The sequence below is a fragment of the Typopeltis vanoorti genome, chromosome 14 (assembly GCF_054136105.1).
Source record: "Typopeltis vanoorti isolate ZY-2024b chromosome 14, IOZ_Tvanoo_1.0, whole genome shotgun sequence".
In the NCBI taxonomy this organism is placed as follows: Eukaryota; Metazoa; Arthropoda; class Arachnida; order Uropygi; family Thelyphonidae; genus Typopeltis; species Typopeltis vanoorti.
In genome coordinates, this window is record NC_143562.1 from 117,692,918 (window position 1) to 117,712,253 (window position 19,336).

Below are 19,336 nucleotides of genomic sequence, written 5' to 3' on the forward strand. Positions count from 1 at the left end.
AAGGATATAGGGAACATTGTATGTTGGGCAGTTGGAATGACTGGAGGGCATTTGCCATTGCCAGTTATGTGTGCATTGGAGGCAAAGTGTGATGCCAGGAGATTAGCTTTTTCTATGGGTGATGTTGCAATTGAGCCATCTGGGTATGATAGAGGTGGGAATAGTGTAGTGCAAAAGTTATGGCCAATTACTTTGGCAAGAGACCAAAAGGCACGGCTGTCATTTGGACAGGCTGCAAGCTTCCTGCTTTTTGCCTGTTCAAATTCTGTTTTGGAAGTATTGATAATTTTCTTGCATTTGTTACGGGCTTCAGTATAGGCATTGAATGAGGATGAGGTTCTTGATTTGAGCCAGTTGTGGTATGCCTGATGTTTCATTTGTACAGCTTTGGCACATTTTTTTGGAAAACCAGGGTTTAGTTAGGGGATGGCAGGTCTGAGTAGTGTGGGGAATATATGTTTTCATGCCAGTGAGGATCACTTTGGTGATGCGTTCATTGCATATGTTTGGACTGGAAGACCGGAAACAATAGTTTAACCATGGGAACGAAGCATAGTACTCTCGGAGATTGTCCCATTTGGCACTCTTATAATGCCAAACTACTCTTGTGTGGGAGTGACTGTGTAAGCATTGTTGCATGGGGCAAGATGAGCACTAAGTTGTGGTCAGAATTGCCCAGGGGGCTCACTACATTCACTGCATATTTGGAGGGGTCATTAGTAAGGAAGAGATCTAGGGTATTTGGGGAGTGTTTTGGGCTATCTGATATTCTGGTTGGTTTATGAACAATTTGTGTGAAGTCACTGGTGACTGCAAATGTTTCAGCATCTCTCCCTGCAGGATCTGTATAACTGGAAGAGGAAAGCCAATTGGTGTTATGGATGTTGAAATCACTCATGAAATCACATGATTTTGCTGTTAGGAGAGTGGGACTGGAGAAAATCAACTTTTAGGAAGAGGAAATGAAAGAGCTCAGAGTGATTGGTGGTATTAGGAGAGCGATAGAGATAGCAGATGAATTTGACTGAGTCGGGGAGGGATATCTTCAGCCGAAGACGGTCAAAGTCGGGCGATTCCAAGTTAGTTGCTCTCTGGCAGGGTATGTCAGAGCGGATGTATGCACAAATGCCACCCTTGGATCGAAAGGAGTTAAAAAGTGAATAGCTAGGAAGGTTGAGATGAATAGTGCTGGGGGAAGGTGAGATTTGAGTTTCTGTTAAAAAGAGTTGGTGGGGTTTGGTGGACTGCAGATATCAGTGGATGGTATTAAGGTTGGAGTTAAGGCCGCGGATGTTGGTGAAGTGGATATGCAAGGTTCTGTTAGGCATGGATTTAACTCCAAGGGTCTTGCACATTTCCTATGCAGTGCCTGCATGCTATGCTGGTGTCCTTGGTGGCTGCTAGTGGCATTACTTGGTTTTTGTACTAGTTTGGATTGTTTGTAGTCTATCACCCAACTGTCGTCTCCATTTTGGCGTTTTTCTTCTAGTTGTCTTCGGAGTTGGCGTCTTTTTTCTCTCTGGACAAAGGTTAAATCGGGTCGAGCACATATGCATGACTTGGGGAAAGTGTCCTTTAGCTTGTTGTTTATCGCTGTTATAAATTTGGTTGTGTTTATTGGTGAGTCGCTGGTCACTTTCATGAGATGTGGAAAGTTCGTACCAGCCTTTCTTTTGTTTATGGTATGAGGGGCAACATGGCTTTGTGAAGGGTAGGTCAGGTCATGCCTTAGTAATTTACTAACTTTCTGTGATAGAGTAACAGCTGAGTTGGATAAAGGAAATTACTATATGATGATTCTGCTGGATTTTGCAAAGGCCTTTGACAGAATACCATATGGATTTTTGTTATGCAAATTAGAACAAATGGGGAATGGATATGACAGTGGATAAGAGGGTGGTTGCTGGACAGATATCAAAAAATGGTGTATGGAGGGACAGAATTTCTGTTTAATTTGTAATGATATAGGACATAACCTGAAAGGAAATATTCAGTTGTTTGCTGATGATGTTACTGAGTGACCATTTTTGCAAGGATTATATCATCCAAGTGAGGTTACTGCTGAAGCACATTTGACAGACATTGATTTGGGAACAGAGGTGAATGAATTGTAGGTTCTTTGTAGAGTAGAGTAATACTCCTAATCAAGGTGATGTGGAGAGCTTGCAGGACAATTTAAATATGTTGTCAGTATGGGTAATGGATAATGGGTGTCAGTTTAATGTGGAGAAATGTAAAGTTATGCATTTTGGGCAAAATAAATTACAAGCCATGTATCACACTGATAACACTGTACTCCAGAAAATAGATGAAGCTAGAGATTTTTTGGTGGTGGTGGTAGACAGAAAGTTAAAGTTTAGAGAACATATTGCTATGGTAGCCCAAAACATTATTTCACTATTGAAGAAAACATTAACAAGTAGAGATAAGGAAGTTGTTATTCATCATTATGAGGCCTTGATATATCTTCATCTGGATTATTCTGCTCAAGTCTGGTCTCCTGGGATTTTTGGGGATGAGGGAGCATTGGAGAAGATTCAGACATGAGTTGTCTGTGGAATATTCCCTATGAGGATTGATAGGAACAAAAGTGGTAATACAATAGAACATGTAAGTTATTTAAAGGGTTTTATAGGATTGATGGAGGGGAAATGTTTCAGGACTTGGCTGGAGGGGTCAGAACAAGGGGGTCAGCCCTGGAAGTTGAATAAAGGTATGGTTTGTAGGGGTGTGAGGACTAGATTTTTTTACTTGGAGAGTTGTGAATAAGTGGAATGGGTTGCCAGAGTCAGTTGTGAGTGCTTTGTCTGTTAATGGGTTCAAGGAGAGGTATGAGAGATTGTGTGGGTCTCCTGCGATGAGTTTTCAGACTCCATGGAGGTACCCATATAATAATAAAAATAATAATAATTGTTTCCTAATTATACTCATTTTTCATTTCCAGGTGGTTCCCAGTGTTCATGGTTTATTCCTTAAAGACTTGAAACAAATTCTGAGAAAAGAACAATGTGATGTAAGTGTACATAATGAATTTTAAATTTTAGTGTTTATACTTCTGTTTTACATTTGAATGCCAGATCCATGCCCTACTTACTTTTTCAGTTTTCCCTCGACCCTAATACTATCTATATCAATACATTTTTTTACTCTTTTATGATTTTTTTTTGTCTCCATTATTCTTGTACCTTTCAGTTGAATTGCTTGTTTAACCCCATTCTCTCATTTCTTTCTTATTCCTCATTCCTTTCTTTCTTATCTAGTTGTTCCCAGTTTAAGATTCACTCTCTCCAAAATTTATCATTCATCCTATTTTTCTGAAGTTTTTCTTCTATATTCATAGTTGGTTTAATTTCTTAGTTTTCACATTAGTTCTTGTTGTTATGTACCCTCAAGGAGAGTACAAGATATATTATTATTATTATTATTATTATTAAACAAGACCTCATGGAGTCAAAGACTCATCTAGGAGGTCCTTTTATCTTACACACACATCTCATCATACCATGTCTTAAACACATTCGAACTACTTGCAGACACCACGCTCTCAGGCAAGGCATTCCAATCACTCACAACTCTGCACGAAAAAAACCTGCCTCTCACTCCCATACTCACACCCTCCTTATACAGTTTCCAGGGATGACCTCTGGTTCTCCCCTGATCTCCCACTATTCTCTGTAGAACTTCTCCACCATTGATCCTATAACAACCCCTTACCAACTTGTAGGTCTCTATCATATCTCCCCTCTTCCTTCTCTCCACGAGACTCTGCAAATTACATCTTTTCAATCTTTCCTCATACTCAACATTCCAGAGGTCAGAAACTACCTTAGTCAGTCGCCTTTGGACCCTTTCCAACATCTCTTCATCCTTCTGAAAACCCGGTGACCAAATCTGGGCACAATAGTCCAAGTGTGGCCTAATCAAAGCCTTATACATTGGAACAAGTATCTCCCTACTTCTACATGTCAGTGTCCTCCGCATCATATATTATGATAGCATAGCATGAAAAGTTTACATTATTACTAATTCTCTATCAATAGTCTTCCTCCAAATTAGTTTATCTGTTTGGACTCCAGTATTGTCAGCAGTGGTGGCTCGTACATAAGCACTGCGACACTGCAGCACCTCCAAGGAAAAAATGGAAAAAAAAAAATTTGTTTGTGTTTATAAATAATAACAATGCTTACAACATTATATGAATGCAATACAACATGTTAAGGGTTACAGCTTATGTTTTGACATTGATTGAATAGGTTAATAATTGGAATTGTTCGATTAATGCTTTAGATTATGAAACAAATGCACTGCGATCTAACTCCGATATTCGTTTGCGCTTGTCATTGCACGTTACGTCATTAGATACATTGCCATCTGGGCAGTGTATCTAATGACGTGTATCATAAGCTCGCGGCATTATTTCTGGGAGGTATGAAACGTTTATTATTGGTGCGTGTGCATGGTGAACTATTTTTTGTAAATCTTATTTTATTTTGTTAAAATAACATATAATTATTTATTTATTTTAGATACAATGCTGAATTATGACAAGTGTCACTGTTGAAAATATGAAAAGAATTACTTAAACAATGTGGGATTTAACATCCCCTTAATTTAAATAATGAAAAGAATTATATTTTATCAATTATCATTACACGAAACAAATGCACTGTGATCTAACGCCGATATTCGTTTGTGCTTGTCATTGCTATTGATACGAAACTTTTATTATTGGTGTTTGTTCGTGGTGAGGATGAAATATTTTTAATAAAGCAATTTTTTAATATGTAAATTTATTTGTTAATAAATTCGTTACTGATTAGGAAAAAAGTTTTTTTTAAATTATTTAAAAAAAATTTTTTTTTATGTGCAGCACCCCCACTTAAAATTTTCACCGGCTGCCACTGATTGTCAGTCGTATAGTCTTCCAAGGTACAGCAATCCCTCAATTAATGTACCTAATGCATTCTTTAAGACAGGTGCATTAATCGAAAACGCACTAATCGAATATAATAACCTATGGGAAAAAGTATAATTCGTTCCTCAAATTTTTTGACCTTCAATTTTTTATAAACGAATTAGGGTATGTCTCAGGGCCTAGTTAAAGGAAAACCATGAAGCTGAAAGACAATAAAACATATTCAGAATATAATTTTATTTTTCTGCTTCTTAACAAAGAATTCAGCTAACATAGTTTGGCGGCCATTCTGTTTCTTTTTTTCATACAACTGACGGTATGGCCCTATTGCCTGTTCTGCAAATTTTACAGCTTCTCTCTTTATCAAGGTCAGTCTCTAAGCATTGCTGTTTAAGAACTTCAATTGCATGAAAACTATTTCAATTTGTTTCTGTGAAATCTCTTTAGGCTTGTTGGTGATTACATTTTCTTCATATTCTTTGGGATCTTCCCATTGTGCATCTAAATTTAGCAGGTCAGAGTCACTCAGTTTCTTAGAATGAGATTCATTTGAAAAGCCTCTAAAATCATTTGCACAATGTGGAAGAATGTGCTTCCAAATGGCTCGCAGTAATTTCATTCCACTTTGCGACTTTATAACCAGGCTGAGATTTCTCTGATTTGATCAGAAAAGTTTTGGAAGGCGTTCACTTCGAAAAAGGCTGGTTTCATCAACATTAAATGTTTATTGGTCATAATAGCCCCCCCTTCGTCCATAATTTTCTTCAATTCTCTGGATAATTTGCGACCACTTCCTTATCTGCACTTGCAGCTTTGCCTGTGATTAGAACACTATTTAGGCTATTTCTCTTTATGAAATGTTCAAACCACCCAACACTAGCGTAGAATTCTTCTTTACCATCATTGATAACCCTTTCTTTCAAGGATGCAAAAAGACAATACTTTTGATTTAATAAGGTCAGTGGATCCGTTTTTGGTTACAATCTTTGATCCACGTAGAAAGACTACTCTCTAATTCAATGATTATAATACTTTGATTTCGAGTGCATCATGATGAATTTGAAGCAACCTTACCTTTCTCTACATATTCAGCACTTTGCTTAAAATTGCTCTTATAGTTGATTCACCCATTTTTGTATTCTTGTCCTATCCTTGCTCTGGACTCACCTTGTTCATTTTCTTTATTATTTCAAGTTTTTCTTCCAATGAGATTACTTTTCGAATCATTTTCACACTTCCACATTTTTGCTCACTAATTCTTTTATTCATGATGAAAGATTGGGAAAATACTTTAAAATAAAAAAAAAGTAAGGAAAGCAATTGCAAAGAAGGCACGAAATATGATCATCAAAATGTTATGTAATTAGCAGACAAGATTAATTTAAACGTTAAATTTGGAACATAGTCTAGATAGAAATTATTATTATTATTATTATTATTATTCAGGCCTCCAAGGAGTCAAAAGACTCTTCGAGGGAGGTCCTTCCTAAGACATAAAGTCTGTCAAGACTCACTGAGGGGAGGTCCCCCCCTGAGAAACACAAAGTCTATCATACCACTCTTTAAACTCACTGACCGTTCTCGCTCCCACCACTCCATCAGGCAATGCATTCCACGGCTCAACCACCCTCCACACAAAGAAACCACTCCTTACCCTCTTGCTCACAGTTTCCTTTCGTAACTTCCAGGGATGGCCTCTTGTCATCACTCCTTCCCGCTGATCAACCAAGCGAAAGAACTCCCCAGTGTCAACCCTGTAACCACCTCTCAACAGTTTAAAAGTCTCAATCATATCACCTCTCCTTCTTCTATCCACCAAACTCTGCAGTCCACATTCTCTCAGCCGATCCTCATAACTATCCTTGTACAGTCCTGAAACCATCTTTGTCATCCGTCTTTGTATCCTTTCCACAGTTAATTTATCCCCTTCAAATCCTGGGGACCAAATCTGAGAACAATAATCCAAGTGTGGTCTGATCAGAGACTTATACAATGGAATGATAACCCTCTTATCTCTGCAGGTCAGTGTCCTTCTCATAATAGCAGCAATCCTCTGTGTTACCTTCACCACCTTTGCAATATGTCCCCTAAACTTCAGGTTTCTATCAATCATCAACCCCAGATCTCTTGTCTCCCCTACTTCCTCCAGTATAACTCCTCCCATAGAGTATGCAGCATCCCATCGATGTTTCCCAAACCTCAAGACCTTACATTTTGCTGCATTAAACTGACACCCCCATTCATTTGCCCATCTATCTAGCTTATTTAAATCCTCATGCAGGGCTACCGCATCTGCACTATTACTAATAATCCTTCCCAGCTTCGCATCATCTGCAAACAACTGAATATCCCCCTGCAATCCACTGGCTATGTCATTGATATAAAGGTTAAACAATATAGGTCCTAGTACTGAGCCCTGTGGGACCCCACTTGTAACCCTCTGCCTCCTGGAAACTGCTCCACCATACACAACTCTCTGATACCTATCAGACAGCCAATCCTGAATCCAGTTGACCAATCTGACATCCAGACCCATGTGCTGCAACTTAAATATCAGCTTATCATGTGGCACCCTGTCAAATGCCTTCGCCAAGTCTAAGAAAATTGCAGTATATGCCTTTCCCTCATCTAATGTTCTTGTAACTTTATTATAAAAGGCTAGCATATTGCTAAAACAAGAGCGTCCTTTCACAAATCCATGTTGATTCTCACAGATAACATTACCCTCATCTGCCCAATGCTGTACACGGTCCCTCACTACTTTCTCCAAGATCTTAACAACTACTGATGACACACAGACTGGCCTATAATTAGACACTTCCAGTCTGTTACCACCCTTATGCAATGGTACTATCTTACCTTCCTTCCATTCCCTGGGCACCTTTGCCAAAGCCAGACTTTCATTGAAAAGCCACGTTAAAGGTACTGTCAATTCCCTAGCACATTCTCTCAAAACTCGTGGCGAAATACCATCCAGTCCCACAGCTTTACTGACATCCAGAGTACTCAGTATCTGAAACACACTCTCCTCCTGTACCTCCAGACTTCGTACCAGTCCTATCCCTCTAGCATTAAAACTGACTCCTCTAGGATGAAATACTCCAATAAAGTGTTCATAATGTAGTATGCCATTAAAAAATAACTTTGTAAAATGTTTTAAATTGGTAGCTAAATTATTTCGTCCTGGTGAGTGATTTTTTACAATAGTTAGCCATAAAAAATGTATAGATAGAAAATTTTTAAAATCATAACATTTATTTTTAAGATGTATATAGGTGCACTAATTGAATTTGGGTATAGAAAAAAAATTATTCACTAATCGAAAACGCACTAATCGGGGGTGCATTAATTGAGTGATTGCTGTATTTCATCAATCCACCTACATCTTGGATTTCCACTAGGTCTTTTTCTTGCCATCTTGTTATTAAATATATGTATTACTATCTTTTCTCTCCCATTCAGTTTGAGCTTACTGTCTGAAATTAACTCTGCTCACACATTCCTGAATTTTAACAATGGCAAGTTTCTTCCTATTATCTTCATTTTAATTATGATTTTGCCATTGATGCCATATGTTAATCCCCTTAATGTTTCTCAGAATTCTCTCATATCTGTGGTCCACAGTCTTTGATCAACTCACTTATTTCTAACCAGTGGTGGGTCGTCTCTGCAGGGCTGCAGCCCCCTCCAGTATAAAATGAAAGTTCCTGTTTTATTATCACCATCCTTAAATTTTTATATATTTATTTAAAAAACATTATTTTCTTGTTTGTAATACAATACTGCTCAATAGTATTTTATGTAATTCATTTTGTAGCAATAGTTGTATTTTGCAATAGTCAATGTGCCGTGCGGGCTAGGGCTAGTATCAGAACTATCTAGTATACCCAACGCTGGAGCTGCATTCAATGCAGACCACACCAAACCGCTACCTAGTGGGGATAATGTAGTGGTGGTAATGCATGAGTTGTGTGCAGTTTGGGCTGGTAGCATTGCAGCCCCACCACTGCAAATTCTTATGAGCCACCACTGCTTCTAACTTTCAGCTCTTAGATCCATAAGTTAAAATTGATTTTAACACTTTCTGTATGACTACTTTAGCTTTGACTAATTTTTCCCTTATACCATATAAATGTATTCATGGAACTCCCCCCCACTACATACACACAAACTCACATTACTTCTTTTGTTATTCTAGTATTTATTTCCATATTTAATTTGCCTTCTTGATAAAATTATTTCTAAACAGTTGAAATGTTTTACTTGTTATGTATGTTTATCATTTACAAGGCAAATGAAATTTTCACTGTTCCTGCTTATTTTCATAGTCTTTATCTTTTTATTGCTGAGTTTCATACTAAATTTGTTTTAGAAATTATTGAAACAAGTTTGTGTGTGATGGCTCCCATGAGGTAAATGAGTGAGAGAATGACTGACAAGTGCAGAATCTAGTCTCTCATGCAAAAATATTGAATATGGTAGTTAATTCTGGAAGTAAAGGTGATTGTAGCCTAAAGGAATGCTGCAGTTTCTATATACTAATTCCAGAAGTATTAGGAACAAGAGGAAGGAGTTTGGGGCATTTGTTAATGCAAGCTTGCCAAATGTTATAGGTATTAGTGAGACTTGGTTAACAGCAGATGATATAGTCACAGGGATAGATTATGAACTGTTGAGTATTTTCAGAGAAAGATAAGATAGTATGGGGGGGGGGTACTGCTGATGATAACAGATCGCCAATAGGACAAAATAAAAAATTAATTGCTTTTATGGGCCAGGAGATATCAGGGATGATGGGAAAGACCTCAGAAGATTGTTATAATGAGTGCAAGTCAAGTAATTATTATGGGGACTTCAACTTTGGAGACAGAGATTGGAAGGAGGAAAAATCACATGGTAGGAAGGAAATGGAATTTATACACATCTACCGAGAGATAATTACTTGAAGCAAAATATAATGGAGGGGATTCGAGGTACAAGAGTGCTGAATCTGGTTACATGATCAGAAGACCTGTCCATTACTAAGGTGGCTGCATTTCCTCTGATTGGGGAAAGTGATCATGTAGTCTCGAGTTGGAAGTAACAAATCATGTGGAAATTCCAGTTAAGAAGGGGGTATATGTGTGGAACTACAAGGCAAATGATTATGATATGCTTAGGAGGTAACTTGAAGCAGTACCATGGAATAAAGATCTGGAAGGAAAAGATGTTCAAATTGCATGTGGAGTAGTCAAGGGCTATCTAGAAGAAGGAGAGTAAATCAGGCATGAGTTAGATGGATAAGTGGTATCATTAATTATTATCATGAGCTGCAAACAAAGAAAATGTTGTGGATGATATGTAAGAAAAAAGGCGACCAACTAACTTATGAACAGTACAAGGATTAGGAAAGAAAAGTAACCGACATGTTAAGGAAGGCAAAATCAGATTATGAAAAGAGATTAGCCAAACAGGCAAAAGCAAATCTGAAAGAGTTTTTTTTGTTGTGTGGCAAGTAGGAGGAAGAGTGACTATGGAAGGATTACTTTAATGAGCGCATATGGTAGAGAGGTAAGAGAGGCAGATGAAATTGTTGAGCTATTGATCAATCATTTTGCAAGGGTATAAGTGAAGATATTGTTATGATAGAAGTAACAAGGTCTGATGTGAGAACAGAAGTTGAAGAACTGGAGGTATTTAGTATGTTGCAGAATCTGTATGCAATACAGCTTTTGATGGAATATTGGCTTGCATTTTATAAGAATGTGCAGAAGGACTGATTACCTTTGAGTAGGCTGTTTAACACGTTCGCTGCCAACTACGAGTATACTCGTAGTGGGTAAACCTGCTTCACAAGCCAGCTACGAGTATACTTGTATGACGCTTACCTCCGGTAACGAGATTATCGTACTGACCTTGAAGAAGTGAAACTGCTCGGCGTAGGGGAACAGACCATGCCGAAGTAGCGTGGCAGCGAACGTGTTAATTTAAGTCTCAGCTCTGGCAAAGTCCCAAAAGACTGCAAGGAGGACAAAATAATTCCTTTGCATAAAGAAGGATCTTGGTCTGTGGTATGAAGTTATAGACCAATTAGTATCTCAGGAGTGGTGGTAATAATACTTTTCCAGTAATAATACTGGAAAAGTTGGTCAAAAAGAGAATTCAGAAATGGGGGGATAAACATATAATACTCTATGAGGGGCAGCATGGCTTTGTAAAGAGTTGGTTATTCCTTAGTAATCTACTAATTTTTAATAATAGAGTGACAGCTGAGTTGGATAAAGGGAATGGCTTTACTATGATACTGCTGGATTTTGTAAAAGTTTGACAGGATACCACAATGGAAATCTGTTACACAAACCACAACATATGGGAATGGATATGAAACTGGTGATATGGATAAAAGGGTGGCTCATGGACAGAATGCTAAAAAATAGTATATGGAGAAGCCGAATCCACGAGAAGACAGGTGACTAGTGGTATGACACTTCCATTCTGGGATCAGTTCTGTTTAGTTTGTACATAAATGATATAGAAAATAATTTGAAAACAGATATTCAGATATTCATATTGCTGATGATGCAAAGTTGGGTAGAGTAATAGTTAATCGTGGTGATGTAGTGAGCTTGTAGCATATTTTAATAGGCTGAGAGTATGTGCAAAACATAACAGATGTCAATTTAATGTGGAAAAGTGTAAATGTTATGCATTTTGGGATACAAAGATTACAAGCTGTGTACCACATTGAAGGAACTGTACTCCAGGAAATTCATGAAGCTAGGGATTAGGAATAGGAGTAGATAGAGAGCTGAAGTATATAGGACATGTTGCTAAAATTGCCAGGGTAGCTCACAGGATTGCTTGGGTATTGAAGAACACATTAATGAGGAGAGATAAGGGAGTCAACATTCCTCTTTATGAAGCCTTGATACGACCGCATCTAGATTATTGTGCTCAGCTCTGGCCACTTGAGTTTTTTGGGGATGAGGAAGTGGCAGAGAGGACCAAGAGTCAAGTCACCAAGAAGATTGTGAGTGGTCTGTGGAACGCTCCCTATGAGGATAGATTGAGGGTTTGTGGATTGCAGAAGTTGGTTCTTAGGCAGAAAAGAGGGAACATGATAAAAACTTTTAAGTTACTTAAAGGATTTTATAGGATTGATGTAGGGGAAATGTTCCACAATTTGTTAGTGGCGGCAGAACAAGAGATCATCCTGGAAGATGGGTAAGAGTGTGGTTAGCAAAGTTGTGAGGACTAAATTTTTCACTCGGAGAATGGTGAATGAATGGAATAGGTTTACTGATTCAATTGTGAGTGCTTTGTCTATTAAGTGATTCAAGGAGAGGTATGATAGATATTGTGTCAATAGTTTGGGTTTGCCATTATGAGTCTTGGGACTCCATGGATATGCCTGTGCAATAATAATAATTATAATAATAGTTAAGGAATTGTGCAGGCCTCTACAGATCTAATAGATAATGTCTATTAAGATCTAAAAAGAAAACGAGCGATTTGAAAACCATAATGGATGGTAAAAAGAACAAAAGCAAGGCAAATGTGGTGGAAGAAAACAAAATTGAGAGAATTAAAGAAACTGGAAATAGCATGATGAAAGGATCGAAAGTAGGAAAAATGGAAAGAATGAATGAAAGCTAAAGTTGGACGCATGGACCGAAAGTACAGAAACTCAAAAGGATTAATGAGAGTGAAAGTGTGTACCGGGAGTCAAGAGTTCGAAAATTAGAAAGATTGAATGATATAGAGAATGTGACGCGAGATTCCGAAGGTGAATTGTGTTGGATGAGGCAAGAGATGAAATGGATGCGGAGTGAAATTAAGAAAATTTGGATGAAAACGATTAACACAAATCAAGTAGGTACGAAAGAGTTAACGAAAGATGAGCGAGTGGCATTGTATGGCAACTCCATTGTTAAAGGTATGCTGGATGAGAGGATGAACAAGCTACTTTTTCCAGGCGGAAAAATGAGTGGAATGATTGAGGCATTGGATATGAGGAGGGAGAGAGCAAAGGAATTGATGGGTTCAACAGGTACAAATAACTTGACAGAGGACAAAAAATACGTCACAATGGATATCAGGAGGCTGCTTAGATGGATAAAAGAGAATAGTGTGACAGGAAGGGTAGTAAGCATGTTGCCTAGGTATAACTGTGGTGAAATGTGTGAGGAGAGGGGAAGTACAATTTGTTAATGTGTGGAATTCGTTTGAAGGACAAAGTGAACTGTATGGGAGTGGACTGCATTTGAGTGGTTGTGGTGTGAGTCATTTGGAGAGACTGTTGCTGGAAAGTAGAAAAGTGAGTATAGAGAATGAATCAGATCAAGTGGGAAGTGATGTGGAAGAGCAGGAGAGTACGACAGGAGAGATTGAAGAGGAAGAAAGTGGCGTGAGTATGGAAAATGAGAGAATGGGTGTGCAACATGAACAGGGAAATGGGGAGCCTCAGGATGGACAGGGGTACACAGCATGAGAAAAGTGGTTGCTCCAAGAGGATGTGAGAGCATGTGTAGACAGAAAAGGGATGACCTGGGATCAAGAGAAAACAATTGGAATTGAAGAGGGTTCTAAAATGAATAAGCAGAAAGATAAATGGCCCTGGTCGAGCATGTAGGGATCACATTGAATGAGTGTTATCAGTGGAACTAGCAATAGATCCAGGAATGAGATGTTGTATATAAACACAACATCTCATCCAGGAATGAGATGTTGTGTTTATATACAAATGCTAGAATTGTAAGAAACAAGGCAGATGAAATGGTTACACTAATTAAGTCTGTTCATCCTGAAATTGCTGGAATAAGTGAGATATGGTTAAATGAGGATGACATCCTGACAGGAATAGAGATGGAAGGATATGATGTGTTTCGTGTCGATAGAAAGGGTAAAAAGGAAGGGGGAGTGCTATTGATGATAAAGAAAGAGTTATATCCATACAAAGTAGAGATGCAAGAGGGAAATAGTGCCAGTGGTTTTGAGGCAGTTTGATGTGAGATAGAGGTGAATGGAATCAAATACTTGATTGGATGTTGTTATAGACTGGGAAATATGGATGGTAGTGACTATGAAATCTATAATCAAATTAGCCAAGCAAATAAGAAAAGAGTGATCATTATGGGCGATTTTAATTGTGGCAATATAGCCTGGAATGATGAGATAGCAACTGGAAAATAAGAAAATTAGTTTCTTGAATTTTTGAGGGATAACTACCTCAAACAGTATGTAACAGAGGGCACACAAGGATTGAGGGTCTTGGATTTGGTCATCTCCTCAGAGGATGTAATTATAAATGAAGTGTCAACTCACCCACCAATTGGTGAGAGTGACCATGAGGTGATTACCTGGGTGGTTGCCAGCAGTGTGAGGACCTCTGTGAGAAAAGGGTATATGTGGAACTACAAGGGGGGGGGGGGTGATTATGAAGAGCTCAGGAGACAGCTTGCAGGTGTAGCATGGAATGAGGAGTTAGCTGGGAAAGAAATAAATGCAGTTTGGGGGATTTTCAAAAACTATCTAGTAGATGCAATGTCCAAATGTATTCCAAGGTTGAGAAGGTTAAATAAGGTATGTGTGAAATGAATGAATAAAGAGATTAAGCATGTGATACAGAGAAAAGGCGCATTATGGAGGCAGCATAAGAGAAATGGAAATAACCAATTCCATGAGGACCACAAAGACTATGCAAGGCGGATGACTTGGTTGCTGAGGGTAGCTAAAGAGAGGTATGAACAGCTGTTAGCTAATGAATCTAAAAAGAATCCTAAGGAGTTCTTTCGATATGTAGGCAGCAAAAGAAACAACGATTATGGAAGGATGACATTGATTGGCAAAAATGGTATAAAGACAGCTGTTGCAGAAGGTGTGGTGGAGATACACTTAATGAGCAGTTCATAAAGGTCTTTCAATCTTGTGAATGTGACTTCATGGAGAGATTGAGAGCAGTTGATGATGGGGAAGAGAGACTGACTGTAAGTGAGCAAGAGGTGTATGGAGAGTTGAGCAAACTAGATGTAAATAAGGCTGTGGGACTTTATAATATATCACCACGTATTCTGAAGGAAAATGCCATTGAGTTAATGCTGGCCTTGACATATTTTTTTTCAAACGAGTCTTGCACTCGGTCAAGTTCCTAAGGAGTGCAAGGAGGGCAAGATTGTGTAACTCCATAAAGAAAAGGATAGAACTCAAGCATCAAACTATAGGCCTATCTATGTGTCAGGTATTGTAGTTAATTTGTTGGAGAAGCTTGTGAGAACTAGGATCCAGAATTTGATTGACAACAATAGTATTATTTTTGGTGGACAGCATCAAATTAGATTTGCTAAAGAGAAGTCATGTTTTAGTAATCGACTTACTTATTACAATAATGTGACTGCTTCCATGGCAGAGGAGAAGAATACATAGTAATATACTTAGATTTTGCAAAAATCTTTTGTTAGATTACCGCATGATAAGTTGATAGTCGAACTGGAGTGGATGCGGTTGGATATTAACTTGGTGCATTGGATTGTTGAACGAAACAGAAATGAAGAACTTGAAGATGAAAGTTGTACATATGATTTAGACAAATTGAGGACATTGATAGCAAATGAATCAATACGCATATTGTGCAGGAGAAATGATGTAGGATTTATGGACCTATGGCCTGAGTTTGATGGAAAGAAAGATTTATATTTCATGAGTTCGAGGCTATCTGGTGAAATAACGTGGTGTTAGAAAGCTCCTGAAAGATTGTGATTTTTGTTAATTTGTTGATTGTTTTCTTTGATTTAATGGTGTATTATTATGGTTTTTGGTGTGATTGTTGTACTACAGAGTTCTATACCATAATTACAGAAATAATTATGAATTAGTTACCATTAGACCTTAGAGCAATACCGGCAGAAAACAAGGTGGCTGCTTTGTCATTCCATGATTTTAATTTAGACTTCAGTCGTTTGGTTAAGTGTGAGGTGTGCTATATGTATTCTTTCGATTACATAAATGATTTGTGGATATTTAGGGTGGATAGAAGGAGGGTGTGTGCGAAATGCGACCTGAACGAGGAATTGATGAATGCAAATATGAAATTGATGACAGAAAGTGTTAGTAGTGAGAATGTTGCGGGGAAAATGAGTGCACATTCGAAAGAGAAGGATGGTATGAAAGAGAGGTGAAAGAATGTTAAAAAATCAGTAAAAAAACGAATAATATAAAATCTGTAACAGATATTAATATGGACAAAAGTGAGGCGAGAATAGCGGAAGGAAACGAAATTGAGAGAACGAATGAACCTGGAAACGGCGTGATGCCGGAATCGAAAGTGGTGGGAGTGGTAAAAGGAAACGAAATTGAGAGAAGGAATGAAACTGGAAACAGCATGATGAAGGAATTGAAAGTGGAAAAAATCGAAAGATTGAATGATAGCGAAAGTTAGACGCATGTTGGACCGAAAGTATGGAAGCACAGAAGGATGAATGAGAGTGAAAGTGAGGAGGGGTTCGAGAGTTAGAAAATTAGGAAGATTGAATGATAAAGAGAATGCGACACGAGATTCGGAATTTGAATTGGATTGAATGAGGAAAGAGATGAAATGGATGTGGAATGAAATTAAGAAAATTCGGGTAAAAAATATTAAAACAAATCATGATGGCAAGAAAGAGTTAACGAAAGATGAGTGAGTGGCGTTGTATGGCGACTCCATTATTAAAGGGACTGGATGATAAGATGCATAAGGTATGTTTTCCAGGTGGTAAAATGAGTAGAGTGATTGAGGCAGTGGATATGAGTAGGGAGCGAGCAAAGGAGTTAATGGTTTTAATTGGTATGAATGATTTGACAGAGGACAAAGTGAGCATCAGAATGGATGTCAGGAGACTGCTTAGAAGGATGAAAGAGAATAGTGTGACAGGAAGGGTGGTCAGCATGTTGCCTAGGTATGACTGTGGTGAGATGAGGCAGAGAGAGGTTTATGAATGATATGCTGGCTGAAATGTGTGAGGAGACGGGAGTGCAGTTTGTTAATGTGTGGGATGAGTTTGAGGGAAGAAGTGAGCTATGTGGGAGCGATGGGCTGCATTTGAGTGGTTATAGTGTGAGTCGCTTGGAGAGACTGCTGCCGGAAGGTAGACAAGTGAGTAGAGTGAGAAAGGATAAATCAGATCAAGCAGGAAGTGATGTGGAAGAGCGACAGCATAAGTTAGGAGAGAGATTGAAGTGCTGGTTATGAATGAGGAAGTGAGTGGTATGAGTAGAGAAAATGTGAGAATGGGTGTGCAAGAAGGACAGGAAAACGGGGAGGCTCAGGATGGACAGGGGTACACAGCATGAGAAAGGTGAATGCTCTGAGAGTGGTGAGAGCATGTGTAGAAAGGAATGTGATGACCTGGGTTCAAGAAGAAACAGTTGGAATTGAAAAGGGTTTTAAAATGAATAAGCAGAAAAGAAAATGGTCCCAGTCGAGCATTGAGAGATCACATCGATTTGGTGGTATCAGTGGAACTATCTGTAGATCCAGAAATGAGCTGTTGTGTTTGTATACAAATGCTAGAAGTATAAGAAACAAGGTAGATGAAATGGTTGCATTAATTGCATCTGTTCACCCAAAGATTGTAGGAATAAGTGAGACATAGATGAGGACGACATCCTGACAGGAATAGAGATGGAAGGATATGATGTGTTTCGTGAGGATGGAAGGGGTAAAAAGGAAGGGGGAGTGCTATTGATGATAGAGAGAGAGTTATGTCCATACAAAGTGGAGATGCAAGAAGGAAGTAGTGCCAGTGGTTTTGAGGCAGTATGGTGTGAGATAGAGGTGAATGGAATCAAATACTTGGTTGGATGTTGTTATAGACCAGGAAATGTGGGTGATGGTGGTGATAATGAAATGTGTAATCAAATTAGCCAAGCAAATAAGAAAAGGGTGATCATTATGGGTGATTTTAATTATGGCAATATAGCCTGGAATGGTGAAACAGCAACTGGAAGTAAAGAAAATGAGTTTCTTGAGTTTTTGAGGGATAACTACCTCAGACAGTATGTAACAGAGGGCACGCGAGTCCTTTCTTTTCAGCTTACATGGTGATCCGAATGCGGAATTCGGATGGATGGTATAATTTTCAAAAATTATAATAATATATAATTTTTGAAAATTATGGAGACAACTACCATATTTGAATAAAAACTTTAGTTTAATATAACTAAAATCTACATTCGACGTTTCGACCTTTATGTCAAGGTCATCTTCTGGAGCATATAACTATACACAGAAAACAAGCTACACTACAATCAAACTGGTTTGTTAAAGATACTGACCAACCGCTGCAACAATTGTTGGCCTGACCTCTGGTGAAAAAAAATAATAAAAAAATAAAAAATTATACATCATCGCTAGAGTCCTATTATTAGTGTTATCTGTTGGTTGTAGGAAGAGGAGAGGAGAGATATGATAGAGACCTACAAGTTGGTAAGGGGTTGTTATAGGATCAATGCTGGAGAAGTTCTACAGAAAATAGTGGAAGATTGGGGAAGAACCAGAAGTCATCCCTGGAAACTGTATAAAGAAGATGTGAGTAGGGGAGTGAGAGACAGTTTTTTTTTTGCACAGTTGTAAATGATTGGAATGCCTTGCCTGAGAGTGTGGAGTCTGAATGTGTTCAAAACACGGTATGATGAGCTGTGTGTGTGTGATAAAAGGACCTCCCAGATGAGTCTTTGACTCCATGAGGTCTTGGCTAATAATAATAATAATATATAATGCTGATGGACTACATCTAAATTATTTTCATGTAAGGTGTCTAGAGTGAACTTTGTTCATTGAGTGCAGTGCTGAAGTGCAGATTCAGGCTGGATAAAGGTGTGTGTGAGAGAGAGAGAGAGAGAGAGAGAGAGAGAGTGAGAGATCATCAGGTGAGTTATTGTGAGAATGACCAACAAGTGTGAAATCCAGTCTCTCAAGTAACAGTATTGAATAGGGTAGTTAATTCTAAAGGAATGCTAGAATTTCTATATACTAATGCCAGATAGTTCAGAAACAAGAGGGAGGAGGTTTTAGCATTGACTATTGGTACTCACCAAAAGTTATTGGCATTAGTGAGACTTGGCTCACAGAGGTAATGATGTTACAGGGATGGAATGCAAAGGGTTTAGTATTTTCAGAGAAAACAGAGAAGATAGGATGGGTTTGGGGTACTGCTGATGATAGCAGATGAATTGCTTCCAAAAAGAATAGGAAATATGCAGCAGGACAGTTGTTCATTTCAAGCGGTCTGGTATCACATCAAGGCTAATAATACAAAATATATGGTTGGTTACTGATAATAGACCAAGGGGTTCTAGGGATGATCAAGAAGACAGGCATCAGCAAATTTGTACAATGAATAGAGGTCGAGTGATTATTGTGGGGGGACTTCAACTTGGAGATATATATGAAGGAAGAAAGATTAC

General features: G+C 38.3%; 1 protein-coding gene across 4 annotated transcripts in view; it reads left to right on the forward strand.

Annotated features, from left to right (window-relative positions):
* unc80 (unc80, NALCN channel complex subunit) overlaps nt 1-19,336 on the forward strand; it is a 1,852,146-nt gene that overhangs the window by 1,202,484 nt on the left and 630,326 nt on the right. For all 4 annotated transcript variants that reach the window (XM_090404461.1, XM_090404464.1, XM_090404465.1 and 1 more), the window contains one exon: nt 2,945-3,013. In XM_090404461.1, the coding sequence (XP_090260587.1) occupies nt 2,945-3,013 (69 nt within the window). The remainder of the gene's footprint in view (nt 1-2,944; nt 3,014-19,336) is intronic.